The sequence below is a fragment of the Opisthocomus hoazin genome, chromosome 12, assembly GCF_030867145.1.
Source record: "Opisthocomus hoazin isolate bOpiHoa1 chromosome 12, bOpiHoa1.hap1, whole genome shotgun sequence".
In the NCBI taxonomy this organism is placed as follows: domain Eukaryota; kingdom Metazoa; phylum Chordata; class Aves; order Opisthocomiformes; family Opisthocomidae; genus Opisthocomus; species Opisthocomus hoazin.
In genome coordinates this window covers 1556855-1576858 of record NC_134425.1, presented here as the reverse complement: position 1 = coordinate 1576858, position 20004 = coordinate 1556855, and the positions used below count along the sequence as shown (strand labels likewise).

At 53.1% G+C, this 20004-nt stretch overlaps 1 protein-coding gene across 1 annotated transcript in view; it reads left to right on the top strand.

Moving 5' to 3' along the window:
* SLC7A5 (solute carrier family 7 member 5) overlaps positions 1-16185 on the top strand; it is a 42409-nt gene extending 26224 nt beyond the window's left edge. The window contains exons 3-10 of the mRNA XM_009934490.2: positions 1234-1339; positions 2605-2649; positions 4011-4134; positions 5237-5340; positions 6127-6223; positions 6561-6710; positions 7879-8056; positions 9913-16185. Of these exons, the coding sequence (XP_009932792.2) occupies positions 1234-1339; positions 2605-2649; positions 4011-4134; positions 5237-5340; positions 6127-6223; positions 6561-6710; positions 7879-8056; positions 9913-9968 (860 nt within the window). The 3' untranslated portion in view covers positions 9969-16185. The remainder of the gene's footprint in view (positions 1-1233; positions 1340-2604; positions 2650-4010; positions 4135-5236; positions 5341-6126; positions 6224-6560; positions 6711-7878; positions 8057-9912) is intronic.
* The last annotated feature ends 3819 nt before the right edge of the window (positions 16186-20004 follow it).

Here is a 20004-nt window from a genome sequence, read left to right as displayed (position 1 = left end):
AGACCGATAGTGCTGTCGGGAGGTGTCCCCGTTTCCCACCACTAGAAAGATGAGTGCGAGGTGTTAAAAGGTCCCTACATCCGTATTTGCTACCCAGGCTCTGCGAAAGTGGCTTTTGGTGGCATAGGGGAGCAAAAGTTTCCAGCATGAGGTGGGAAGAGAGGCCATCCAGAGGAGAAGTGCCTGGTGTGTGAGCATCCCCCTCCTTTCCCCAGCTGCACGGCCTGGGTACCGTGTGCTAAGAGATGAAGGGTTAAGCTCCAGGCCCTGCTGACTGCCATGTGATGCAGTTGCTGGGGTGATTAGTAAAGATCTGTGCCCTAAGAGGAATCACATGGGCTTTGACAGGGCTCCCTGGATGCAAACCTGCCCGCCGAGTCCTGCCTCGCTCCCCGCTCCCGTCCTCACCGAGGGGAGCGCTGGGTCCGGGGAGGGGAGCGTGGCTTCGCCATCCCAGCCCTGCACCCAGGCTCCACATCAAAAGGCAGGGAACAAAACAGCTGCAGAGCATTTTAAAGCAAAACAAATAAACCCTTGGCTGCTCGGGGAGAGTTCTTACCAAAAGTACAATTGAGTCGTCTATTTATGGCTTTTCATTTCAAAAGCAGATACGTAACAGGAACTTTTGATATTTAAGTCCTAAAGAAGCTAACTTCTGATATTCAAGCCCCAAAGAACCTGACTTCCCCCAATCAAAGGGATTGCCATAACCCTCTGCTTTATCAGGTGGCTGGTGGGACGAGAGGAAATCCTTGGTTTCTGCTTTACTGGGTGGCTGGTGGAAGTGGAGGAAATCCTGGGTTTTTATCGAATGCAAGCAGCTTTCAGTTGAGAGGACAATGTCACAATATCTGTTTGCATAGCATCTTCCAGCAGGAAGGTCCCCAGAATGTTTCTTTTTGCAGGGAGAAGCTCTCTAGGAGATTACCTCAGTGGCAGCGTGTTGCAGTGTGAGAAAGTTTTGAGGACTCGGCAATGGCCAGTTGCTTGAGACCGGTGTATTTGGGGCTGATTACTGGGTGCGTTGCTCCGGATCAGTCAGGCAACGTAACACTGGAGGAGTCAGCCCAACAGAAGTATGAGCACGTGCTCTCTAGCAGAACCCAAAATGCATCAGCACAATAATGAAGTATCCTAAGAGCAGCTTTTGCCTCCAGGTTTCTCTGTGTCGACACCCGCAGAGGCCCTCGGGGTCCATCTGCATCGATCCTTTCTCGTTTCCGTTTCCTGCAGGTGATGTGAAGAACCTGACGCCTGAGCACTCCTTCAAAGGCACAAAAGCAGACGTGGGGAACATCGTGTTAGCTTTGTACAGCGGTCTCTTTGCCTACGGAGGATGGTAAGATGCAGCCCTGTATCTCTTTCTGGTGCGAAATACTGCAGTTCATTCCTTTGTCCCCACATTGTGTTTGCAGGAAGAGCGTAGTCTGGGACTCTCCATCTTTCTTCTAACCAGGGCAATGAGGGAGATGCTGTGGCTTTGCCCAGCAATGTTAATCGTCATACTTCACGCCCCATTTCCAGACAGGACATAGAAGTGGTGGTGGTCATGGGCTTTAGAAGAGGCAGCAGATGATGGGTTGCTTGGTGCAGCTCCTAGCTGACGTTAAGGGAAAGCAGCAGGGTGGGTTTAGCTAGCAGAGGAGAGAGACGTGTTCATGCCAACAGATTCTGTAGAGCACCGCACTGAAGCTCCTGGAGAGCTTCTTTATCAGTCCCTTTGAGCGCTTGCAAGCACAAGGAGCCTGCTCAGTTTGCTGTGAGACAGCCCAGTTGCAGCCATCCGCATCGCCTGGCGAGTGGCCCTGGTGCTCGTGGGTCCAGCTCTGCACCTGCAGTCGCCCTCCTGTTGCATGGCAGCTGGCAGCAGCGCGGTGTGCTCCATCCCCCAGCACCATCCAGGCCCTGAGCTTCGCAGGTTTTGTGCTGGAGGTCTTGGACGAGGCATCAGCCGTCCTGAGTTTTACCGCAGGTCTCGGTCTCTCTGCCCCTCCTGAAATTCCCTTGCAGATGAGTAAGGTGAATAACAGAATGGTAGGGGTTGGAAGGGCCCTCTGTGGGTCACCCAGCCCAACCCCCTGCCCAAGCAGGGTCACCCAGAGCAGGCTGCAGAGGGCCTTGTCCAGGCGGGGCTGGAATATCTCCAGAGAAGGAGACTCCACAACCTCCCTGGGCAGCCTGGGCCAGGGCTCCGTCACCCTCAGAGGGAGGAAGTTCTTCCTCATGTTCAGACGGAACTTCCTGTGCCTCAGTTTGTGCCCATTGCCCCTTGTCCTGTCACTGGGCACCACTGAAAAGAGCTTGCCCCATCCTCCTGACACCCACCCTTCAGATATTTGTAGGCATTTCTAAGGTCCCCTCTCAGCCTTCCCTTCTTCAGGCTGAACAAGCCCAGCTCCCTCAGCCTCTCCTCGTAGGGGAGATGCTCCAGTCCCCTCCTCATCCTTGTAGCCCTCCGCTGGACTCTCTCCAGTAGCTGGGCACCACTGAAAAGAGCTTGGCCCCGTCCTCCTGACACCCACCCTGCAGATATTTGTAAGCATGAAGGGCTACGTTTATTCCATGGACTAGCCAGAATTAACTGCTGTTCTTTTTAAATTACAGGAATTACTTGAATTTTGTTACAGAAGAGATGATAAATCCCTACAGGTAGGTGTGTGTCCTGTGATGACTTCCCTGGGAGGAAGATTCTTCTTGGGAAGCCCTTTCCTCATGTGTGTAACGGGTTGCTAATCAGCCCAGAAACCAAGGTCTTTTTCTAGGGAGATAGAAAATGATGTCAACTCATGGCATTGTTCCTCCCTGGAGTAGGGGCAGGGGAATAATGATCTCAGTATGAGAAGGGCTGTTGCTGACGCTGCCTTCCTGTACTGCTGATATTATCAGTATGGTTGGAGAGTCTCGCTTCCTTGGCGTGGCTCCTCTCTGAACGCGAGGCGAGGAAGGAGCGCTCGTGGCTTTATTACCATCTTGTATAAACTCCCACGAGAGTATGTGTGCGTACGTCTGTTTGTCACGTGCTGTTCCTGTTCTCTCGAGCAACAGCCGCTTTCTGCGCTGCTCGTGCCTTTCGGGGTTGCGCAGGGGACCTGGTGAGATGAGGGTGGGCCACCCCGCAGCAGGACATCGCCGATAAATCAGTTTTGCTGATAGGGAAGGTGCCTGTGAAGCACTGCTGATACGAGCTTGAGGGTCACTTGTGCAAGAACCCGTTCCTGGCTCACCCTGGCAGTGATTAGTGCCTGCTGGGAAGCATAACGTTTGATATGCCCTTTCCTTGACAAACACGGTTATAAAAAAGTTTTTGCAGATTGCAATTATTTTCTTGTCTTCTGAGTGCAGTCATGGTATTTGACTCTCTCCTCCTGTGGCTTTGAGCTCTGCTACACCAATTATACGTCGCATCAAGCAGGGTTTCCTTTTTCAGTTTCCATTCCCAAATGAAGTTAGACTATTTGGAAAGGCAAATTTGTTCCAACACAGCTTCTTTACAGACCCACTCAGACTGTGTCTGAACTCATTTTCTTTGAGTTTCATCAGTCCAGCCAGCTGCATGGAGTTAGAGCCGAAAAACTGCCCACTAAATCCCTGATCTTTCCATCTCCCACCAGAAACCCACCAGCACAAATGCTTCTCCTTCGCCCAGGAGAGAACGCGTGCGCTAATGCCACTGGCTAGCAAGAGACACCGGGGGGGTATTTTTAATTAATTGCCTTTGCAGTGATCTTGGATGACTGCTTGCCCAGACAACCAGAGTCACTCCATCCAAAAAGTCCCCTCTGACATCTGTCAGCCTCCGGGCTGTTGCCGTGTGGGCATCTCCTCCTCTCCCAGCGGAGCAGCGTGTGGCTGGGGAGCTGGACGTGCTGAAGAGCCGAAGAAGAGCAGAACGGCTCAAGCTCGCTTCACGCGAGCACAGGAGAGCTGCGGCACGAGCCACCGATCCCTGGCCTCGACAGCTCTCCTCTCCGAACTGCTGTGCTCCATTACAATTTATATTTTCTTCCTAGAAACCTGCCTCTGGCTATCATCATCTCGCTCCCCGTAGTCACTTTGGTTTATGTGCTGACAAACTTGGCTTACTTCACGACCTTGTCGACGGAGCAGATGCTGACGTCCGAAGCCGTGGCTGTGGTAAGCTGGGGGCATTTCTGATGTGACTCATCTGTTCTCCAGCGCTGGTTAAAGCAGACTTACAATCTCCACATGCATCTCCTCGTTTGTTCCCGCTGATCATGGCTGCTCACAGAAAAGCTGGTGTTTGACAGGAGATAAAGAGCAACGGTGACGGGAGCGGGGAAGAACAGTGTGATACCAAGTGGGGTGAATCACAGACAATAGTAAGGATGGGCAGACAGTTAACGCCGCTCTTAATTCGTAAATATGCAAGGTTGCTGCTGGCCTCATGACTTACCATCAGTTACCAGAGCATGATATTTATGGGAAAAGGTCATTCAGTCAATACTGAACTAGATTGTTCTCCCTCTGTATCTTCCTTGTTTTAATTAAGAGAGAAAAATAATACTTCTATTAATTAAAATGCCACTGCGGTTAGGAATCCTGGTTGCTTCAGAAGTGAGCAGCATGGTATGACCTTGCAAACAGTGTGACCTGCATTGTTCAGTGCTTCGAGGGGAGTCTCCCAGTCCGGGATAAGCTGGTCTGGGCCATTCAGGAGGCGGCTCCATCCTTCGGGTTGGTACCCAGCCTGGCTCCAACCTCCACGTACGCAGTGCTGAATTATTATTATTATTATTATTGTCTGTATTGCATTGCTCTAGTCGTGTGTCTTTGCAAGTCTTGAAGTCAGTATAATGGTGTTGGCCCAGAAGTGCAGCGAAGCAGTGCGGGGTCAGGTTGTGGCCTCAAACTACAGCTCCAGGTCACTGCGTTTCTCAGGGCTGGGTCCCAGGTCCTTGCTCAGCAGTTGGCAGTTGCTGCGTGTCTGAATCTCCTCGCAGTTCCCGTTTGGTCTTGAGCTTTTGGATAGCCGTTCTGATAAATGTCACATCCTGACTCCAAGGGAAGGGCTTTCTGCTGATATTTTTGCAATTCCACGATACGCTTTATCAGGAAGGAGGAGCAACACGCAGCGATATGGAAAACTCCGTAACAGCCTCAGCACTAAGCCATGTCATTTGTTCAGATTTCTACAAATATGAAGTCTTTGTAGGCAGCTTTGAGTTCTTTTGGACATTCTGGGTGTGAAATGTCTGTCTTGTTGCCCCTCGTTTAGGATTTTGGGAACTACCACCTTGGTGTCATGTCCTGGATCATACCCGTCTTTGTTGGCTTGTCGTGCTTTGGGTCCGTTAATGGATCTCTCTTCACTTCTTCCCGGTAGGTTTCTTGGCCGACTTTGTGGGGTTTGTTTACAAGTCATGCTTAAAGCCTCTTCGTTGGGAGTTGTCCTCCAAAGAGCGGCTGTGGGTAGACACAGAGTGTAAAGGGTCTGGAGGCCGTGTGGGGGATGTGGGGGGAAAAAAAAAGTAAGACTTTAAAACCATGTCCAGTTTAAAGGAGACCTTTTCAGTGATCTTAGTCTTCTGTTCCTCAGGCAAAGTCCCACTGAAGTTATCGGAACACAAACACACACAGGCTTGGGGCTCAGCGGCGTTGCCTGAGAACGTGGCTTTAATGAAAAGCAGAAACTTATGAAACTTCAGGGCTGAGAATCTCTCTAGAAACGGGAGAAAGGATGGGGCAGGATGGGGACTGAGGCGGTTCCAGCTCTGACACATCTCCCAGATTATCTTAGGAAAGTCGCTTAATCGCTCTCTCTGGAAAGGAGGATATAAATACATCTTTTCTCACATTCTTTGTCCGTCTCCTACCTCCCTTCTAAGGCAGGGACTTCCCACTGCGTATGTGCAGAACACCCCTCGCTGGGGTCTGATCCCAGAGGCCCCCGCTCCTGAACCAGTGACCAGCAGAAGGGCACAGCTGGCATCGTGCAGGGCACCACTGAGGTGGAAAACCTGTGGGGAGCCTGGGCATTTCGGCCTTTCTGCCTCGGTGCTGCCTAGGCTGAGCTTGGGCTCTCCCCACTGTTTTGTGCTGAAGACAAACCCCAGCCCGGGGCTGAAGGTTGCAGAGGTGATGACTGCTCTGTCTCCCCCACCTCAGGCTGTTTTTCGTGGGATCCCGAGAAGGACACTTGCCTTCGATCCTGTCTATGATTCACCCCAGGCTGCTCACGCCCGTGCCATCCCTCGTCTTCACGGTGAGCACCTGGGTCTGCGGTGACGAGCGTGGACCTGGTATCGAGTAACGGGTCGGGGGTGCGATCCCATCAGAGCGGTTGGAGGGGAGCTACTCGGGCTCCGTCTCCAGACACAGCCATTTCTGTGTGCACTTAGAGGGGAGGACAGACCCTTCTCATCATCCTCATATTCCACTTCTGTTTTGAAATTGCCTCAGGCGCCAGTTAATTAGTAAACAGTAATCAGGCTGATTCTTTTCCTGTTATTCTAAAATACCTGTATTTAGTGTTGTAACGTATGTGATTTTTGCCTGCTTCTCCCTTGGCTAATGGCTTTTTTTTTTTTTTCTGGATGCAGTGCATCATGACTCTGCTCTATGCCTTCTCCAATGACATTTTCTCAGTCATCAACTTCTTCAGCTTCTTCAACTGGCTGTGTGTGGCTCTGGCCATCATCGGCATGATGTGGCTGCGTTACAAGAAGCCAGAGCTGGAAAGGCCCATCAGGGTGAGCGCAGCGCGGTCATTAGGTGGTGGGTCCTCCCCCAGCCCCTTCTCGGCACCGGGCGAGGTTCTGCAAGTCCGGCTGCTTGTCCTGTGCGGCACTGGGGCTGGGATGGCGTGGAGGTGCGGTGGTGTCGCTGACGTCGGTGTGCCTGACCGCACGACAATCTGCGAATCGGTGCAGGAGGGCGAAGAGCTGCCGCGGCCCCAGGGACGTCGGAGAGAAGGAGGCTGTGGGTGTCGGAGCTGCGGGGTGTTCTGGTGGGGCAGCCCGGTGGGCAGCTCTCCGTGACTAACATATTCCCCAGGACAAACCACAGGCCGTGGCGCTCAGGGAAACGCTCTGTACCATCGTGGAATTCACTTCGAATAGTTTTTTAATAAAGCAGACAAACCCACGCCTGCGGAGATGAGAGCTTTGTTCTCTTTGTCCTTGGCCAGCTTGGCAGAGCCGTGTCCGTCTGGGCCGAGGCCAGGATCGTGTCACCCACAAGCGTGTCTGCCTGCCTTAAGGGCGCGTTTCTCACTCGTCCCCCTGCGCGCGCGGGCCTCTGCCAGGCAGCAGGCAGCCGGCGAGCCACAAACTCACAGACCTGTACCAGGGCCTTCCCAAAGTAACTCTTTGCAGGGTGCTTCCTTTGGGGTTTTTTTTGGTTTTTCTTCTAAAAGCTGGGCTGCTCTCCGTGGGTGCCCTGCTCGGCGCAGTGTAGCTGAGGCCCCTGGGGAACCGCAGCGAAGATGCTCTGGCTTGCGCCGCGGTTGCAGCTGCATTTGATGCTGTTGGTACGGGTGCTTTTTGTAGGGAATCATCCAAGTGTGGGACTGGGGTTAAAAAAAAAGGGTGCTGAGAACGGTTTACGCCATCTTGGCAAACCACATCTCCCTGCTTTGTTTTGTTGGTATTAAGTGTGTGTGTTAGGTGTTACCTCCTTCCATTTTCTCCCAGATTGCTGAAGAGCACTGCCTAAATCGATACGTCCCCCGTGGCAGTTCCAGGTCACGGTCCCCGTGTTCAGAGCACTGGGACAGACAGGAGCACCACCCACATAGGGTCCCACGGTGGAATAGGAACTCCTTCCCTCCCCGGGCTGTGTGGCTAGATAGAATTTGCTGGAAAGCGTACCCTGTTCCCCTGAGAGAACTTCTGACCTGGTTTTTGGCTCCTTGCGCAGGTGAACGTCTGCCTGCCCATTTTCTTCATCCTGGCCTGCTTGTTCCTCATTGCTGTTTCCTTCTGGATGACGCCGAAGGAATGCGCCATTGGCTTTGCAATCATCTTCAGCGGGATCCCTGTTTACTTCTTCGGGGTCTGGTGGCAAAACAAGCCCAAGTGGGTTCTCCAAGGCATCTGTAAGTATCACCTGTGAAGAGCAAGGGTGCGGCCTTGGCTGTTGCTCCCGAAGTCGCAGCTTCCCGGTGAGCGTGCTGCAGCTAACAGCGCCGGCTCTCCTTGGTGTCGCGGAGGCTTCCAGTGTCTTGGCTCTGATCTGAACAGTAACAGATTTTAACCTGATGATTACCTTACCTACCAAGCACCCAGAGCACACCCTGACTTGCAATAATTGCAGAGTTTGGGCCAAATACAATTTTTTTTTTTAAAATCTTGGCAAACAGATTGTTGTTGTGCAGTGGGGCGGAATTTGCCGAGCACATTGCTGCCTTTCTTCTACCTCCTTTAAAAGCTCAGGGTCGAGCCTTTCTGTCAGCAGAGAAACCCTTTCCAGTGGTGTAGGAAGGGCAAAGAAGTAACAGCATAACAGTCTGAGCACAGATGGCTTCAATTTCACTGCTGAAAATGCGGAATTAGTCCCAATCCATCGCTTAGCCAGCGCGAGCGTTTCTGATCCGGTCCAAGCTCTGCTTGGCATCCAAACGTGGCAGCAGAGCAGAGGGACGGGAAAACCCCCTGGAAGTGTTCTCTGACGAGGTTTGTTTTGAAGGTATCTCCGTGTAAGGTTTTCCAGCAGCTGACACTGCCCCACGGTGTGTTTGAAGGGGCGGAGAGGCTGTGCTTGGCGCGTGTAACCTCTGAGCAGCTGCATCAAGAAAGGCAATCCGTGCTGTCCGAGGAACTAAACTCTGCCGTCCGCCTCCCAGCTCTCGTACAACAGGCTGACCTAGAAAAGCAGACGGGTAGAAATGCCCAGCCCTAGCTGGATGCTTTTTATGAAGAAGAAAAAGGCTTTCAACTGTGCTCAACACTTGTTATTCTATTTTTCGCCCCCTGTCTCTTTCTCTCACACACTCATTTTTTTATTCTATTAGACCCAGTTCCTGGAAAAGCCATTTTCACAGTGCCTGGGTGGCAAATTACCGTATTAATTCTTTTCCACCACCAAAGGCTTGTAAGGAGAATATAGAAAAATATTCTGGGAACACAGAGTGATAATCCTGCAAATGCCCAGCTAGAAACATAGGAACTTTAAACACATGTGTGTACTCCTATGTTGCAGATAATTTGATCACCTCCAGCTCATCTGAGCTTGCCTTTGTGTGTGTTTAGTGTTCGTGTTGGCTTTACCTGGCAGGGCTAGCTTGTGGTCTCCAGACACGCAGGGAAGCAGCAGAAAGCACAGGCGTGTTTGGATACCAACCACCAAAACTAATGGGTGGAAAAATAAAGTTACTTCAGTTTAGCACCTTTGCTGTGCAAGCTTGCATCTGAAATGCTTCCTCTGCTCTTCCCCTGCTCTGTGCAAGGCAGTGGACTCTGCCTGGTGTTCAGTGTGGTGGGTTGGTTTGGTGCTGGGTACTCAAGCTGTTAAAGAAGCTGTGAGCTACACAGCTGAGGTTTTAAAAACTGGGGTTGAAAGCATCGGCTAATGTTCTTCGTGCCCATTCCTGCTACTGTGCCTGACTCAGTTTTGGCTGCTTGCAGCTCTGGCATCCAGAGGCAGCTGCTGTCTCCCCATGCAGTGAGAAGCTGGTGTCGAGAAGTGCCGGAGCCTCGGGGCAGTACAGCATCCTCGCCGCGGGAGCAAAGCTCCCAGTGTTACGTGTTGTCAGTTCTGGGCATGAGGAGAGAGCAGCCCGCGGCTCGTTTGCTGTCAAATCTTAAATTGTGTGTGGAGTAACCTTGCCCAGAACCACAGTCAGGAGGGAAATGGGTCGGCCCTGCTGAGGCAGAGCATCACGAACCGAGACCAAGGTGTGTGCTGGGCCCCTGCGTGTCACCTCTGACCTGTACTTTGCTTTCTTCCTCGTAGTCACCGCGACGGTCCTGTGCCAGAAACTGATGGAAGTGGTTCCGCAGGAATCGTAAGCAGGAAAAGCAGACATTCAGCTCGAGGAAACGCACAATATTATTGTAGGACGACACAAGGAGAAAACGCTTCTGATCCCTCGTAAACGAAACCTAGGCACTGGAGCACCCCGTCGGAGCTGCTTCGTGTCTGACACCTTCCCCCGGCTCTGCCTTGCCTCCTCCAGCCCCTCCATCACCACCCTTTAGCCTGGCAGATGAGCAGCCCATGGTGAGAAGTTCTTGGTACGAACGTGGGGCAGGAGGAGGAATTCCTGCCGGCAGCTGCGAAGGGGCCCTGCCTGTCCGGCAGCAGCGAAATCCACTCGGCATCCGTGTGTGTGTGTGATACTGAGGGCTGCACTTCCCTGCTGCGTAGGCTTACTCGGTTTGGGTCTGGGATCTCCCAGACGACAGCAGATCTGCTCACGAGCCGGCTTTGAGCGTTGCCACCTGTATGAACGTGCCCGCATCTGGGGCCGGGGCTGCCGCAGAGCCGCGGCGTGGTCCTGAGCCTGGCCCGCCTGCCTGAGCTGGGCAAGGGGGGTGGCTGGGCAGCAAAGGTTGGCTGATGTTTGCTCACACGCTCACACACACACACACACAAACTCATTCCAAAATACGTGCTGCTGGGTGCTTCGGACTCCATCCGCTGGCAGTGGCTTAGGTGAGACAAGGCAGAGCAGAATCAGTGTCAGAGAAACGATGTGGGGAGGCCCCGTCTCGACTTCCACTGTGTTCCTGACAAGAGCAGTCGGGGTCCCCTGCCACTGCCTGGCTTCTCCCTCTCAGATCCAAGCCATCTCCCTGCTGCTGAGCCTGTCAGTCCTCTGGGATGCTCTTCCCCAGAATGCCCATCCCACGGCCCTGTGAATTAGCAGTGGGGCAGGCGCAGGCCTGAGGATGGAGATCCTCCTGATAAACCCAGGGAATTGTGATTAGCAGAAGGCTGAATCCGTGGCTTGCTCACTCCATGTTTTTCTGTAGCTAGGCTATCATCCAGCATGGGATGAGCAACACCATGCTCTCCAAATGGCCCTGCTCATTGCCGGCAGCGCAATGGATGTTTGCCCCTAAACCCTGTGCAAAGAGAAAATAGCGGTGGGATCACCTCGGCTCGTTCCCCCGGGTCTGTCTGTGCATTGCCTGTCGCTGTGCCCTTCGTTACGCTGTGTCTCTTCTAGAACATGCGGTGGAGATGGGACCAGCTGGGTCTGAGGGGTGGAGACAGGGGCAGATGTCCGCGGGTGGCTGGAGCCTGGCTTTAGTCTTGGTCTGCTGTAGACGGTCTGTTTTGCTCTAAGAACCAGGGCCTGGGGGCCTGTTTCTCCTTCGTGCAAGGCTGCAGCACCAGGTTTGGCTTGGTGAGGTGCCCCCACCAACACCCTCCCTTTGAGGGAGCGGTCTTCGAGCGTAAGCCACCATCCGCGTGTGCAGTCTTGTTTTGCTGTTGCGGGTGGTGCAGTCCCATCCCCTGAGCCCACCCAAAATTCCTCTCGTTCCCCAGTAATCAAACCTGGTCTCTGTGGAGCATGTTGCTTTATTTGCTCAAAGGCATCACCTTTTCAGCAAAACTGTGCTTCTTGACCAGTTTGCTCATCGTGCCTCTGCGCTCACGGTGACAGCCAGCTGGAAATCAAAAGCATCTTTTCCCCACAAGTGAGCTGCTTTGGTCGCTGTTACCGATCATCTTTGTGCTTGAGCTTTAGCAGATGGGTTGTTGATCTCCTTTTTTCTCCTCAATATTTTTGTAAACCGAGCGGTTTGGAAGCCGGGATCCTCCAAGAGCTGGTGCTTTCTACTGGATTCTCCTCTTAGCATAGAGTTCTTTTGGATGAAGAGGCATTGAGGACACGAATGGTACTAGCTCATGCTTTGTCCTTTTAAGAAGTTATTTAGCAGAAAAAGAGCGCATGTTATAGCAGGTGGCAGCTTCTGCTCAGGTGCGTGTGACAAGGACCGTGGCTATGTCAGCGAGTGTCTGCGTGCAGTGCTTTGCTGTTTTTTCACCAGCCAGGCGCCGTTGCCTTGAGGCAGGGCAGGAGGAGGAGGTGAGACAATCACCATGCTGAGAACCTCTGCTGTCAGGTTCCTTCTTCCATGGCAGCACAGTGTGGAGATGCCCAAGGCAGCGCAGGTGCCGCTTTACCATGTCAGCGCTGAGCTCTCCTGCAGCGAAGTTCACCTGCGGGGAGTTGCAGCTGGTTTGGGTCTGTCTGTGGTCCAGGAGAACCCAAAGTTATGGCCAGTGCGTGGCTGGTCAGGGACCTATGTGCAATGAATTGGAGCATCTCCAATCCAGCGCCTGCGGAGAGGCATCTGCATAAATAAGGTCCTGAACCGTAAAACCTGAACTCAGTTTTTGGAACCCTCTTCCAGCTGAAGGCTGAGATGTTTTGGCAGCGTAGTGATGGGAATCGCTGCCTGCGCTGGACCTGTTTCATGGAGAGAGAACCTCAGTCTGTCACCTTCCTCTGTAGGTTTTTGGCTGTAATGGTCTCAGGGCCGGTTTCCTGCAGGGCCTGGGTTCAACGCAGGGGCTCTCAGTGCTGCTATATACCAGCAGAATCACTTGTGACGCAGAGGGAAGGGATTTTAACTCTCAGCCACCTCAACCCAATGTAAATTAGCACTCCAGTCTGACCCACAGAGAGCTCAGAAATGGGTCCGAATGTCCTAAAGGCACGGGGGTGGCTTGGCTTGAACACATCTTTTAAATGAGTTTCGTCAGTGATGAAGACCATCGCTACATGATATCCTCTTGGTGAACCTCCCACGCTGGTTTCAAAGAGGAGATGTCACACTGAGAAATATTTTTTTATTAACTAACTGATCTTAATGAAATCCTTAACTGGCTTGCTTGCTTTTGATGAGTTTTCGTGATTCCTCAGTTGCTGCTAAAGATCTCTCTCTTGTACTCACCTGCTGGCTCCAGCGTTGATACCGTGTGTTCGTGGTGATCGCGCCAGCGTCTCCATGGCAATAGAGGAAGAAACTGAACCAGGTACCAGCACAGAATGGCAAAAATGTTGAATTTGGTCAGCCACAGCTCACATCTCAAAGTTTACCTTTCAAAATCCTAATTTTTTTACCCCTTATTCATTGACCCCAATAGTTCCCCTCCACCAGGGCTTGGTGACGTGGCTGCAAGAGGTTGGGTTATTTCTTCCTGGAGGGTAGGGAGGTAATGAGTAAGGGGGTAAAACTGAATCTCATTTTAGAAAGAAAACACAACTGAAGTAATGTCCACGCCGGTGGGTGAAACTGCTGTTGGCAGCCTCTGCTCTCCAGCGCGCCAGCTCGTAACTCAGATCAGCAGCCAGGAGCGTCTGCTGCCCCCGGGTTCTGGCCACGCGCAGCTGGATTTTGGTATGGAAAAAGGGCAGATGCATCCCTGTGAACGACCTCCTTGCTGCTCGTTTTCCTCACGTGTGGAACGCGATGTGTCGCGGAGGGTCAGGGGAGCAGCAGAGCCTTCGCAGGAAATTTCTCATCGTTCGGAGCACTGGATGTGGGATTTTTCTGTTCTTTCTCTGTTCGCTTGTGCTCTTTGGAGCCCGTGATCAGTCATGCTTGTTGCAACCCACCGAGGGAGAGGAACCCTTCTCGCTAAGGACACGCACAGCCACAGCGACCATCAGTTCGCTTTCCTGAACAGTAGCTGCAGTTAAACGAGGTACTGCGTGAAGCTGTTTCACATGGCAGTATTCTGCAAGCGCAGCCAGAGCGGCTGTGTCCGTGGAATCATAGAATCACTTAGGCTGGAAAAGAGCTTTTAAGATCGTCGAGTCCAGCCGTGGAGCCGTGGCTGCGTATTTCTGCAAGGGGTGGCTGTGCCGCCGCTGTCCCTTGGTCCTTGCACTAAACCCCCTGTCAGCTGTCGCTCTTCTTCGCTTGTTTTGAAGTAGGTAGGCTCCCGGGCAGTCAGCTGGGGGGGGTGTTCGGGGACCGGCATCCCGTGGGGACTGCTGACCAGGAGGGCAGGGTGGGCAGGAGCCGGCGGCCGGGCGATTCCTTGGGTTCCTCTTTCTAAACGGAAACCTTCACAGCTGAGAGGGGAACCGCCCTGCCCAGCCCTGCAAATTGCTGCCGGCCAAAAATGGGGGGGCTTTCAGTCATCCTAGGTGGAGTTTTATTTTTTTCTTTTTATTTTTTTCTTTTGTTTTTAAACTTCCTGCCGTATTTGCAGTGTTCTCCATCTCAGATACCATGTTGTGGTAACCATTCTTTTGTTTCTTATGGCCCCCTCTGTGGATACTGAGTTCAAAGGGGCTCTGTCACCGCTGAACAAACTTTAAAGACCCTTCGACTGGATTGAAGCTCATTAAGTGGCTTGGTTGCTCTCGGGGCCCTCTCCCTGCGGGCGGCTCAGGCAGGGGAATAAATTGGGCTCGTCCGTGGGCTCCTCTGCTGTGGGTCTGCCCCAGAGCAGAGCCCTTGAGGGGCAGTGGCTTTGCAGCAGAGCTCTTCCCCGTGGCCACGACGAGATGTTTGCAGTGGCAGAGTCTTGGTCCAGCTGTGGGGAATGGCGGGGAAGGTTTCCTCTCCGTCTGGGAAGGTACCCATGCCTTCAGCTGAGGTTACAGTGTTCTTGGCCTTTAATAAAAAATAAATCCAATTTAAAAAAAGGAGAAGGAAGCAGCCAGATGTTGTCATTACGCAACAGCGGCTGTTTGGGGCTGTTCTTGTGGGACGCCAGCTTTTCCATCGACTGGTTGCACAACTCCGTTTCTGGTGACATCAAAGGGGAAGGCGGCGTTGGCCATCGGGAAAGGGCTGGAACAAAGCTTCCCGCTGGAGCTTGGGAAAGGGCAGCCCAGGGGCGAGACGGCTCCGGTCCCACCCCGGGGCTCGTGCTGAGGTCTGCCGGCCGGCGCCACGACCTCGGCAGAGCCCTGACTCGCAGCCCTGTGCCAGCCCTGGGAGCCCCACGAGCTTCGGCTGGAGCCGGTGGAGCTTGGCTGCCGACCAGGGACTGGCTTGGCAGCCGGCTCCCCGCGGCAACGGGAATCGGCTCCCGCGCCTCCGCCGGGGACTTGCCCGTGCCAGGGCATCCCGTAAAGCCTCGGCGTCGAGGGACGCTCGAGGGACTCTCCGTTTCTGGTGGCTTCTGGAGGAGTTACAGCTGGCCAGCCTTGCGCTGGTTTTGCCGGTGCTTGAGAAGTTTCTTCCCAGTTTACACGGTCCGAACTGGAACTAGCGGCTGGGGGGGGTGGGGGGGTGTGCATGGGATGCTGCTGGGCTTTGTGGCACCAAGAGGTCCCAGTTTGGTGCAGATGCTCTCGCCTGCGAGATGTAGTGGCAGCAAATGTGGCTCGGGTTAGGTTGCCCCTAAGGAACCCATGTCCAGAGGATTATTTCTTTGCTTTTAGCCCCCTGTTCCTTGCGAGAGAAGGGGTGTTGCTTCCTCCAGCTGTTGAAGTGTTAATGAGAAAAGAAGAAAATATTTTTTTAAATACTGAATTAATTTTTAAATGGCCTAAAAGAGACTTTATAGCTACACCTAAATTATTCCCCTTGGGTGGCGTTCGTCTCGGCGCAGGGGCTCGGCGTGGTGGGGTCTGGCTGCGTCTCCTGCGCCGGGATGGATTTCACACATAGGGAAAAAAATCCTTCTTTGTCCAGAGGCCAGGGTGAGGTCAGGTCCGCGTCCCACCAAAATCCTTGCAAAGCAAGAATTTTAAGCGGTACCTGGACCTTGTGCTGGGCTGCAGAACAAAAGGAGGGTGAAATTCACTTCTAGGGAACGATCTGACTTGTCAGAGAGACCTTTCATCTAAAGTTCGTGGTTTTGTTGGTTTGGTTTTTTTTAAACACAGAAGAAAAGGTTCTTAACATACAGAAGAAAATCTAGATCTGATTTACAATTTTGTTATATTTGGTTGCTTTGAAACTATTTTACTAATTTAAGTGTTGCTGTAGATGACATTCTATTTATTTTAAGGGGTAAATATCTTTTAGTCTTAATACTTCTACAGTAAGCGCTGTCTATTTACGATGTTTGTGTTCCTGTCAGCACAGCTGTTCCACCACTGCCCGAGTGCGGGTCAGCCAGTCGTAACTGAATCCAATTGCCTTGTAAAACAAGAAGTCTGCTGCGATATATTTTTTTCGAGTATTTCTTGATTCTTTTATGTCTGTGGTTAACAAATCTGTTAAATGTTTGGGTTGTCCTATGTTTTGGGTTGTTGTTTTGTTTTGTTTTTTTAACAAAGAAAGCTGAATTACAACTCTCTTGTTGCTGGTCTTTGCCTCTGAAACCTTTATTTTGCCAAAATTTGCCTTGCTTATCCCACACCCAGCAGCACCTGAGCCCTGGGTTTCCCAGCATTCCTCTTGCAGACGGGTCCAGGGGCATAACCTGGCAACGACAGCATCCAGGCCCCCATCACCATCCTCCTTTTTAAGTTCCAGTTACCGTTTCTGGTTTTGCGTGCGCTGAAGCTGAGGGAAGGGGAAAGCGGGTGAGCTTTGGGCGAGCGGTGGGAGCGGAAGGCGGCCGTCCCAGTCCCCAGGGTGTGTCTGCACGGTTGTGTGATGGAGATGCTGCTCCTGCTGCCGGTAGGAGCTTGTAGCCACAAAAAAAAATGTCTTAAGAGCAGAAGGTATCAGCCTTTATGTGGGGAAGGTGACCCTCTGCTGCAGTCGCTCTTCCCCGTGCGAGCTGCTCTGTCTGCAGGGGCCCCGGCTGGCGGGAGGGGAGGGGATGCTCGGGCATGCGGGAGGGTGGAGGCGTGAGGGCTGCGTGCAGATTGTCACTTGTGGGTGTGCAGATGGCAGAGCTCAGAGGTGTTCCTCCCTGGAGGAGCGGACGGTGCTCAGGCTGGTCCGTTGACACGACCCCCACCCCCCCCAGGAGGAAGAAATGGGCAGGAAATGCGAAAGGAGCTTAGGAAGGCTGCGAAGGAAACCCAGTGGTAGAGTGAGACCTCGGCGATGCCTACAGAGGCTGAGCAGATGTTATACACAAATTTCATGCTGAATTGTAGGTGCTACGGTCAACAGATGTCTCGAACAATGAGAGAATTCAGAAGAAAGAGGCAATTCCTGGTTCAGTCTCGAGCATGGTGCCTGTGGCAGAAATCAGCACTGGAGGAGAGAATCTGCAGTGTTCCGCGCTCGAGCCCAACGTCTGCGTAAAACCAAACCCAGCTCCCCCAGTACCCTGTAACTTTAAATACATGCATATATAAAAAAAGGGCAGAAGTTCGAGGTGCGGAGCTGCGAATGCAGTCACGAGGACAGCGTGTGCGACGGGGCACAGGAGCTCTCCCGTACGGCATCACAGACTCTTAGCAGAGGAATCGGCGTAATCTAAGAAAAACATCTGTAAAAGCCAGCGTGGCTACGGCAGAATAGCCTGTGCCGTGGGCGATCTAAAAGAGATCATTCAAAAAGTGACAGTTGGGGCCAACGAAGGAAAACAGGGGAGAGCAGAAACTCCGGTGAATTAAATACAAAACCTCAATGAGAGAAGCCAACGGTGCGTTCCCAAGTGGGACGCTGCCGGCACGGGAGGGAGCGGGGCCGTGGTGCCCGCGGGCAGCGGGGCAGAGGCAGAGCGGGCCCCGCGCTGCGCTTCAGCCCACAGGGAAGGCAGCAGCGCAGAAACAAAACGAGTTCTTTGCATCCGTGTTCGCTGCGGGCGTGCTTGGAGAAGCTCCCATGCTGGAGCCTTCCTTCACAGGGAGCGAGCCCAAGGAATTGCTGCCAGATAAAGCATCGCGTTGCGGAGCAAAGCTCCGGCTGGGGGATTCCAGAGCTGCAAAGGGTCCCAGATCAGGTGAAGTGCTGCCAGCAGGCGTGTGCAACCAGCTGCACAAGACCTCAGCGACGCCCGTGGTGTGGGAGGTGGCAAACAGGGTGCTGGCACAGGTAGAGGGTCCAGGAGTAGCCCAAACCAGTTGCAAGAAGCTGTTGTAGAGGATACAGTGAGCAGAGAGACGGAGAAGAACACCTTGGGGAGAAACATGCAGCTTTGGTACAGGGAGGTCAGTGCTCAGGAGACCACCAAGCTCCCAGCGCCTTGTATCCTTGGGTCTTCAGCAGGCTCAGGTCTCACTGAGCTTCCCCCGGGGTTTGAAAGAAGGGATTAATTTCAGTGATCAGTGTCTGCGAGAGCGAAAACACTGGCAAAAGTAGTGAACAGTGGAGGGAGGTGGTCTGCAGAGCTTGCCTGTGGATCTTCTCTGGGTTCAGGCCAGTTCAGCACACGCGATCTGGAAAAGCAGATGGACAGGGGTGGCAAGTTCTCCTGGAGAACGAGCATTTTTCAGGCTCATTAAATAAAAAGTTGATTGCAACAGGGGATCTCCTGGCAGGGCAATAAAACTGCAGATGAGGAGCATTAGGTCATGAGAAAGAAAAAGAAAAATGGTGGCAACGGAATGTCCCTCCACGTGCCTGTCCTGAGCGCTGCGCCGGTCCGGGCACCCCGCCGGGGCTGGGGGCTGCCGGGGGGGAGCGGGAGAGGACTCGGACTCGGTGCCGCAGCAGCACCGGGCGAGCCCGAAACAAAAGCAGGAAGCGGTTTTTCGGACGCAGCAGCGTTCGTCATGCGCTCGGTGTCAGGGGATGTTGTGGAGACAACATTTATGTGTGCGTTAAAGTTCAAAAAGAGCTCAGATAAAAGGGTTTGTTATCAACTGCAAGAGCCCCGGGGCAGCGTCGGCCCCGGCTGTCGTTGGGAGTCCGAGGCTGGAAGGGCAAACCCGGGAAGGGATCCCACCTCCTCTTTCATTTCAGTTTGCCCTAAAAATCACTGCTGATGGCTGCTGGAGACGGGGTCCTTTGGCCACGTGTTGACTCTTGGCTCCCCTCCCAGTCGTCCTTCGCTTTGGTGCCACCATGGCAGCCGTGCCTTCATCTCCGGAGGGTGAGTGCTGGTTATCGACGGTGGCGAGGGAAGCCCCTCGGTGGCGAGGGAAGCCCCTCGGTGGCAGGGGAAGCTTCGTGCTGGGCTTCGCCCGGGAAGGACTCGCTGCACGGGAGCCACATGTGGACCCAGCGCGGTCCCCAGGCAGCACCGAGCCGTCCAGACGCATCTCCCCAGCTTCGGCCTTGCGGCTGCCGGTCTCTCGTGCTGCCGGCGGGAGGTTGCAGTGGTGGTGGGAGGGGGCAGGCGTGGGAATGCAGCCCTGCTGCAGGACACACAGGCAGCGAAACCCAAGTTTTTCCATCCTCAAACCAAAACCACGACTTATTTCTCCCATTTCTCCCCAAACTGAGGAGTGCCCGTGTGTTAGAGCGGCGTGGGGAGAGGCGCGGGGGTCTGCCACCAAGGAAGGGTGAGCCCTGAAGAGCGCGTAGAAATGGCTCTGCAAACTGGAGGCACGTCCAGCAGAAAGCAATAAAACCGTTGTCTGTTTGAAGATCTGTGAGAAAGATGAAAGGCACTGAGCATGTTTGGGTTGGGAAGAAGCCACTGAGGGTGGGATGTGACACGGGCTGGGAACGGCTTCAAGGCTACAAACATAAATGAAAGCAGGCAGCTGACGAGGAATTGTGGATAGAACTAATAAAGGGATCCTCTGAGGCAGATAAATCAATACATCGGGAACGAGATGCAGCTATGAGGAAATTTAATAAAAGGAGAATTGATGTTGACAAACTTCCGTGCAGCAAAATGCACCCAACAAGAAAATTGTCCCCTTAACATTGAAGCCGTGGAAGTCCTGCTTGGAAGAGTTTTTTTCTTCCAAGGAGTTGCTAATATTCCACCTGCTGTACAAAAGCCGTGGAATGAAGGTGTCTCTTCAGAACACGCCGGTCTGTCCCAATTTTGCTGGAGACCTATTTAAGGTGCCAGCAGCACTGGATTTATAGAAGAGTGGGTATTGTAGATCTTTAACAAAAGTGTGCCTCTAACCCCCTGATTGCCAGACCTTGAAATATAACAGAGGGTTTTTCACAGATGACTGTAAGTTCACCCCCCCCAGCCGCATATTTACTGAATATGGAAGTTCTCTGCAGGCATCTTTTCTCACATATCCAAATCTTGGCTCACCGGTCCCCACTGGGGACGGATGGCACAGGAGATGGTGGTGCGGTCAGGGGG